This window comes from Eptatretus burgeri, chromosome 3 (genome assembly GCF_056783735.1).
Source record: "Eptatretus burgeri isolate ZD-2024b chromosome 3, Ebu_testis_v1, whole genome shotgun sequence".
Classification (NCBI taxonomy): domain Eukaryota; kingdom Metazoa; phylum Chordata; class Myxini; order Myxiniformes; family Myxinidae; genus Eptatretus; species Eptatretus burgeri.
Window position 1 is genome coordinate 53241557 of NC_140963.1, and position 8746 is coordinate 53250302.

General features: G+C 45.0%; 1 protein-coding gene across 8 annotated transcripts in view; it reads left to right on the forward strand.

Moving 5' to 3' along the window:
• Positions 1-8746, forward strand: part of RLIG1 (RNA 5'-phosphate and 3'-OH ligase 1) — a 58176-nt gene that overhangs the window by 17896 nt on the left and 31534 nt on the right. For all 8 annotated transcript variants that reach the window (XM_085873400.1, XM_085873401.1, XM_085873402.1 and 5 more), the window contains 2 exons: positions 7630-7725; positions 7992-8108. In XM_085873400.1, the coding sequence (XP_085729526.1) occupies positions 7630-7725; positions 7992-8108 (213 nt within the window). The remainder of the gene's footprint in view (positions 1-7629; positions 7726-7991; positions 8109-8746) is intronic.

An 8746-nucleotide genomic window follows, 5' to 3' on the forward strand; every position in this document is an offset into this window, starting at 1 on the left:
TGACAAATTTCCCTGACAATATCTGCTGCTCTTCCTCTGCTCCAATCGGTTCTTTTGATCACGTCCTTGTCAAAGTGGACATCTCTCTGGCTATTATCAGAGAACCACCTCACCGCCGTTTAATTTGGCATTTCACTCAAGCCAACTGGCAGGCTCTCCCAGCAGCCCTCAAACATCGAGACTGGTCTCCTATAGCTACTTTCTCCAACATCAACTCATCCTGGGAATTCTTTCAAAGAAACTTGCTCTCCCTCATGCACAGATTTATCCCCTCTCGTCTAAAGTTGTCTGACCCTTCCTCCTGCCCTTGGTTCACTGAAGCTTGTGGCGAGACAGTTGTCCTGAAACAACTTGCCTTTGCCTCATGGAAAGCAAACCCAACTGAGGGGTAATCTCAGTTCCTTCCATAAAGCTTGGAACAAGTGTGTATCTACCCTCAGGAGAGCCAGAAAACAACATCTTTCTAAGCTCAAGTCTGAACTCTCAAACCTCTCTCCCTCCTCCAAATCCTGGTGGCATCTAATCCAATCTGTTTCTGGTGTATGTTCCCCCTCCATCCCCTCCCTTACCTCAAAGGGCGCACTGCTGATACCGCACGTGAAAAGTCTGAGTTTTTTTAACTCGGTGTTTACATCAAAATCTTTTGTCTGAAACCCATCGCTTTCTGTACCCACCTTACCAAGTCTCACCCAACTGTCCCTGGACTCTGTGTCCTTTTCTCCTGACAAGGTGGAGAGCTTGCTGTCAAACCTCGACTCAGATTCTGCAACTGGTGCAGACGGCATCAGCCCACGTGTCCTAAAAACCTGCTCCTCTGCTCTTGCTCACCCTCTCTCTGTTCTATTCACCCTCTCATTTGCTCAAGGTCATCTGCCATCTGCTTGGAAATCAGCAAACATGATCAGTCTCCATAAAAAGGTGCAAAAACAGATCCCTGCAACGACAGACCAATCAGCCTTCTTCCAATCATCAGCAAGGTTATGGAATCCATCGTTTCAGACATTAAATCCTTCCTCTTCTCAAATGGCTTGATTTCTGATCATCAATTTGGTTTCAGACCAGGTCACTCTACCCTGGATATGCTGCTTCTGCTCTCCCAACAATGGATGGAGGTACTCGATGCCGGACATGGAATCAGAGCGATATCCCTTGACATATCGCGTGCTTTTGACACGGTCTGGCACCCTGCCCTGCTCACCAAACTCTCTTCCGATGATATCCAAGGCCATCTCCACTCATGGCTCGCAGACTTCCTCTCCTGTCGCAGTCACCGTGTGGCCCTAAATGGAGTTCTTTTATCCCCTCTTCCTGTCCAGGCTGGAGTTCCTCAAGGCAGTGTTCTGGGCCCTGTTCTTTTTCTGGTTTTCATCAATGATCTCTCCGACTCATTATCTTTATCCTCTTTTTAATCCGGTACCCAAAATCCTCTTTATCTCTTTGCTGATGACTCCACCCTCTGCTGTACCATCTGTCGTCCCTCAGACCGGCAAGTAGCAGCTTCTTCGCTCACTGCAGATCTGGGTAAAATCACAAACTGGTCCAACACATGGAACATGTCTTTCAATCCAGACAAATCTCACACTCTCACTCTGTCTCTCCGAAAGGACTGTTTTGACCCCCCCCCCCATCCACTTTCTCAACAACCCTCTGGAAGAAGTCCTTTTTTCAAGCTTCTGGGTATCACTATCTGCTGTGATATTTCCTGGAAAATGCATATTTCCAACCTGGCTTCAGAGCCAGTCGCCGACTGGTAATCCTCCATCGTGCAAAGTCCTTCCTTGGCCCACCTGAGCTCCTGACCACATACAAAGCTTTCGGTTGCAGCCTGATGGAGTACTGCTCTCCCCTCTGAGCTGGTGCTCCTGCCTCCCGCCTTATCTCGGCTTCACGCTGTGGAAACAAAGGCATTTCAGATCATTGGCATCTCCCGTGATGAGACTGAGTCTTTGCGTCTCTCACACTCTCACCACAGGCAGGTTGGTGGTCTTTCTGTCTTCTATCGTCTCCTCTCCGTTCTCGCGCCCCTGCTGTGACTGCAATTTGTCCCCACCATATTTCTGCAGGGCGCTCAAGGTCCGCCAATAACCCCCTTCTGGTAAAACTACCAAAATCACGAATCACTGCTCACCTTCACTCTTTTATTCCTCTTTTTTTCCTGCCTTTGGAATAAACTCCCTCACCCTGTTCAATCCCACTCTTCCTTCCAGGCCTTCAAAACAGCTGTTCACCACCACCTCTTATCATCCCCCATCCAAATCGTCGATCTTTTATACCCCTGTTAATCCACCCCAAACACACCTCCTTCATATTCCCTGCTTTCCTTCTTGAAAGTCCCTGTAATGTTCATCTTATGTAACCCGTGTTCCCTACCCCATCCCGCTCCCTTCCACAGACCTCCTAGTGTCTCTTCCCCACCCGTTCGTCCTTCCCACTCCCGCCCCTCGTCTCATGCCCCCCTTTCTGTGTGTTGTGTGTTAGCTCCCACACGAGCCTCGACAAGGTATACAATTTTTTTTTTTAATTTAAGCCTTAAATGTTGTCAGAAGTTCCCATTGGCCAAAGTGGAGACCTTGCACGATAAAGAATGCCCAGTTGGCGGCTGCTTTGGATGCCATCTTGGAAATATAGTCTGCCAAGAAAAATCATGGTTGATGGTGGGGCCCCAAAGTTTGAATGACCTAACCCCTTCAAGTAGTTTGTGTCAGAAGTGGATGGGATGTTTTGCCATATAATCCTTTCTGAGAGACTGGGTCAGTGTGTGGGATTTGTTTGGGATGAAAGACATATTCCATGTGTTGGACCACCTCCTGATTCTATCATGGTCTCCATGTAGGAAAGAGGCTGCAACCTCCCTCTCTGAAGAATGAGATGACAGAGGGTGGAAACATTAGCAAGGAGTTAAAAAGGATTGTTATCGTTTGGGGCATAGCTGTGTTTACCTTATACGGTGGTGTCAAATCTCCCCTCCCTGCCTGTTTTCGTTCCAATTTGAGCACTTTTGTGATGCTGGGACCCGATGGATAAAGTCCTATATAGTTTGCTGATTTGTCCATGTAATTGGTTATTTAGCAAATTCAGATTGAACTGGGATGTGTTTAGTCTGCTGGTTGCATCATTACTGAAGTTGTGCGGTGCCACTGATACAGTGCCCCCTTCATCTTGGAGCAGGAATTTTGAGCTTTGTGAGGGTGCCGGCAATACTGCCGGATCTTTAACATCCATCAACAACCATGGCCGGAAGATGGGTCTCCAGCTTAACGTCCTTCCGATAAAAGGTACACACATTGATGCATCCATCACCCTGCAAGCGAAACACCAGGGTGGCACTTCATATCTGGGTCAAGAATCGAAGCCAGACTGGATAAGCTCAAAGGTGAGCATGCTTCCGCAGCACCTTCCTGTCCGCACATTTGTACAGTCTCTCCATTGTTTATCTACTTTGAGAGGAATTGGAAGACAGGACGAGAAACCTACAAGATGTTTTGCTGTGGTGGGAAAGAGAAAATATGAAAGGGGTCTTTTCCTGCATGTGATCTTCTTTGTGAACCTTTGAACAATACAAAACGCCAACAAAAACAGCCTGGCCAGTTATGAGTGGATTAAGATGACATCACAGGAAACTGCATCGTGCGATGTTGGTTGTTATATTGGTGTTTCTGTTTTTTCTTTTTTAATACCATAGAGGAAGGGTTAAGCCCACTCCCTCCCCCCCCCCCAAACCTCCCAATTTTCTTTTTTTAAACCTTTGAAAACTTGTGTGAAAAAGCAAGGAAAGATGGGGAAATATAATAATTAAACGCGTTCTCGATGATCGATTTGTGACTTGAATTGTTTGAAGTGAGGAACACACTGCTTGGGAGGCTCTTCCAGAGAGAAAGGGTGGAAGAAGAAAGTATGAGTATCAGTATGGAGGGAAGTGAGGGTAACACAGAAAGGATGCCGAGCCGAAGCTACATGGGTGGTGTTGCAAATGATGACGAAGATGAGGGACAAAACAGAGTTCGACGGAGCACTCACTGACTGTTGTTGTGGTAGTCATAGTGGCACAGGGAAGAGACTGGTTGACAGTGGGAAAAAGATTGAAGATGGCTCGACAAAGTTAATTAGTCAAACAGTCTTTGCTCACATGTGATCCAGAATACCAATGACTGATGGAAGAGCACCTCTGGAGAGGAAACCAAGTTTCTTGGAGGCAGATTTGGTGATATTGATGGTGTCTGCCAGGAGAGATTGCTGAAGATGGAAACAGAGGTTATTAACAGAGGAGGACTGCTGGAGTTTACAGCTGGATATTAGAAGGAGATGTGTTGTCAGTCTTGGACTGATTTGGGAGTTATAATGACCATGGAAAGAGAGAGTGAGGGGGAAATTACCGGTAATGGATTTATTCATTTATTTCAGGCAAAATGACAGCAGGTGGGAATGTCTACATTCATTGAATATAGATTTAACTTCTCATGTTTGCTTCTGGGTTTTTTTTGTTTGTTTTCAAACTTGCTTTATAAAGTCTCATCATGAGGGTACCATTAGCCTTGCATTTCTGTTCAGATGATTTGTTACCCACGCCGAAGGGGAGGGTAGTCCGCTTGTCCACACAGAACTTTTGTGGTTTTCTCTGCAACCGCTTGTCAGATTGAGACGAAATTTTCACCAGAAGTGCGACTACTCATGTGGAATGATTGCCATGATTATGACAATAGATCACGTGGTGTGGCGGCCATGTTGGAAAAATGGGGAAAAAATTGACCTATCTCTGAAACTGCACCAAGGAAATAATTGAAACTTGGGAATGAGTAAAAAAATTTTTTTTTGTGCTGTCATAAGTGCCTTTGTTAAGACGTTATAATTGCATATGGAGAACACTACATCTGATGAGTGAAAACTTTTTGAGGGTCAGCTTTAGATAAAATGATTTACAGAAAAAAAAAATTGATGACATCATTGGTCATGTGATTTGGCAGCTGTATTGTTTAAAAATAAATACCTTCAAAAATCTTCTCTGAAGTGCCTAAGCAGATCAAGGCAAAACTTTACAAGTATTACCGCCTTTCCATGAGGAACAAAAGGTTCACACATCATTGGTCACATGGTTTGGCAGCCATCTTGGATTTACCCGAAAACCTCCAGAATGGTTGGCAAGATCGAGGGGAACTTCACAGACATGTTCCGCATGAGTTGAGGATTCGAGGGTGATAAATAATTTGAAGGTCACGTGGATTGGTAGCCATATTGGATTGAAGAAAAATAATGTTTTCTCTGGAACCGCTTCTCCGATCGAAGCAAAATTTACGAAATATCTATCCATCCATCATTGCTACACACAATATGAAAATGACGACGTCATAGGTCACGTGGTGTGGCAGCCATATTGGATAGAAAAAAACGAACCTTATCCGATCAAAACGAAACTTCACTCATGTGATCCTCTCCCCAATCATGGGCAGAGTGCAAATTTTCAATGCCATAGGTCATGTGATTTGACAGCCATGAAACCAATTTGGCTGCCAAACCATGTGACTGATGACGTCGTAGTTTAAAGACTCAACAACCCATCTTCTATTGTATAATAAAGCTACCGTTTTGAGGAAAGAAATGTCCAATTTGATAACGCCTCAAACGAGGTAATGCATGTTTTGTTTCCAAAGATCGCGGCATCAGTCTAATTATACACCACCCAAATGAAGGTACGATAATTGTGTAGAGGAAAGAAAATCATGGTCTTTCATTTAGAAATACTTTTCCTTTTCGCCAGACTTTTAAAAGCTTATAAACAAACTGATGTATATGTAATGCACATGTAGTGTGAAGTGGATAAACATTAACATCGGCTTCATTGTGAAGTACTGATCCTGCTTCCGTAATTTATTTATAATTAGTCTATTCCGAAAGGCAACGCGTCTTCCATCTTTAAATATGGGTACCGTTTTGAGGAAAAAAAAAAAAACCCATACATCTATATATTAATACTGAAGGACCAATTTTGTGCTCCTCCTTGCGGTCGCGTCACGTTTTTCTCGGTACTGTGACCTGGACTGAAAGAGACTTCGTACCTGAAAGAGTGCATCACACATCGTGCCAATAGTCAAACTTCAACTCTGAAGCAGAATAAACACTTTTCGTTTTACATTCGTTTACATGGCGACATGTGACGTCACCGCTGAGAGGCATCAGGGCATCAGGGCATCATGACATCATCGGTCATTCGCTGACGTCATTACGTCTGTCGTCGATAGACCGTCACCGCTGAGAGGTGTAATTCCACTCCTCGAAAATAGCGTCTGCAATGTAAAACCCTCTTCTGCACATGTTGACGACCTCAGAATGTGAATTTGACACAAAAAATATAACAAACATTGTATCTTCTATATATTAATACTGAAGGACAAATTTTATGCTCCTCCTTACGGTCGCGTCACGTTTTTCTCGGTACTGTGACCTGGACTGAAAGAAACTTCGTACCTGTAAGAGTGCATCGCACATAGTGGCAATAGTCAACTTTCAACTCTGAAGCAGAATAAACACTATTCGTTGAGACAGGGGCGAGGGGTGAAGAGGCGGGGGGCAAGGTAAACAAATTTTTGGGCGGGGGTAAGCAAATTGAAAGCGGGAAATGGGGCGAGGGATGAGTGGGCGGGGGCTGGGGTGAATTAAGCAGGGTTGAATGCAAGGGGTGGACAGGGGGGGGGGCAAGTGGGGTGGGGAATCAAGAGACGTGTGTGTGTGTGTGTGTGTGTGTGTGTGTGTGTGTGTGTGTGTGTGTGTGTGTGTGTGTGTGTGTGTGTGTGTGTGTGTGTGTGTGTGTGTGTGTGTGTGTGTGTGTGTGTGTGTGTAGAGGTGGGGCCAGGGTAATTAAATTTTTGGGCGGGGGTAAGCAAATTGAAGGCGGTGGGGGGGGGTGGGGCAGGGGCGGGGGATGAGTAGGCGGGGGCAAGCACGCCCTGTCCAGTCCATGTCCCTCGAGTATAGGTGAGCTGGTGAGGGTGGTTGAATGAACGGAATCCGTCTGTGACGGGGTTTCGGCTCGTTTTGATTATAACTCAAACGAGGGAATGCATGGTTTGTTTTTAACGATTGCGGCGGCAGTCGAAAATACACCGCCCAATGAAGGTGCGTGCTTCCTTGGGTGCTTAAAGCCACTTGGCAAGCTCTCTGCAAGAAACGTGAAACAACACAAGTAATTACACTTGATAACTGAGGTAGGGGAAAGGGATGGAGTGAGTGTACAGAGAGACTGTGGTGGAGGAGGAATGGATGGGGTGGGAGGAGGTGGATGGTGACAAATAATTGATAGGTCACGTGACTTGGTGGCTTTATTGGATTGAAGGGAAAAAAATTAAATATTTTTTTTCTGGGTAAAGACGTCGGTCAGGTGTCCGATCGAAGCAGGGTTGTATCAAAGCTGGGTGGTGGATGGTACCCGTTCATAACTGCTCACAGTTATAAAGCACAGCGCCTCTAGTTATCATTTAATTTTAACAAATCTGAATATATTCATTGAATGGAATACTGTGGACATTGGCAGTCACGGTACCAGCGATGACCAAAAGTATAACACATGTATTGTATTTTTTCAAACGATGACTGGCAAAACGAAGAATGAAGATGATGGATGCATGTCCTTGCGTGCAGGGCGGCCGGAGCTCTGGGCTCGACTTGACCGCAAGCTCAATAAGCCAGCGGAGAAACGTTTCCGGAAGTTCCAGATCAACTCAAAGCCTGGCACAGGTGGGGGGGGGGGGATTCAGTCATGGTAGGATGAGGAATAGGTGGGTTCTGAGTCATGTGGAATACCATCACATAGATTCCATCTGCATTATTAATAATTGAAGTCCTAGAGTGGACAATGTGATGTGAAATTTCTAAGCACACATTAAGACTCTAATTCCATCAGACTCTCGGGGAATAGTTTTTGGTCTTGTTTTTGACATGTCTCCAGAATTATGTGATACATTGCCCTTGTTCACAAAATCCTGACACCCTCTCTGCAACAGCCTTTGAGTGCGACGTCGATAGGGACTTCAGGGTGGTTCCAGAATGCTGGAAACCAGCGACTGGAGTGCTGTTCGTGAACGGGCAGCTCCAGCCCGATGAGAACGGCCACATCCTTGGTTAGTGTAATGACATGGTGCTCAAAGTTTATTTTTATTTCCGACACTTGTGCAGGTCCTGTGGTTCAGTGTTTTGCGCTTTGGACTCTTGAGCGCAAGTACGTGTTGATCAACATTAATATAATAAGCATGAAACAAATGTTAATCTGCGGAACAGAGCTGCATTAACCACATTTAACTGTTTTCGTAGCTCTTCCAGCAAAAAACGGGAAGTTCTTTGCTACCTTCACCACCAAAGTTTGAAGGACGTTATGTTTTCACCCCTGTCCATATTTGTTTGTTTGTCTGTGTGCAGGATATCTCAAGTTGTGGATGGATCCAGATGACTTTTTGTGGGCAGGTTGGGTGTGTGACAATGACAAACTGATTGGATTTTGGTGAAGATCCGGATGAGGCTACTATAATTTAAAGTGATTCTTCACCATTGAGAGACAGGGCCAAAAACAATACAGAGCACAATATCTCAAAAAAGTTGTGGACAGATTCGGACAAAACTTGGTGGACATGTTGGGTGTGTCACAAGGAAGAATCGATTCAATTTTGGTGAAGATCTGGATACGATAATTATTTAATTTTAAAAGTGATGCTTCACCAATGAGAGATGGGGCCAAAAACGAGAAACAGAAAAGCATGATATT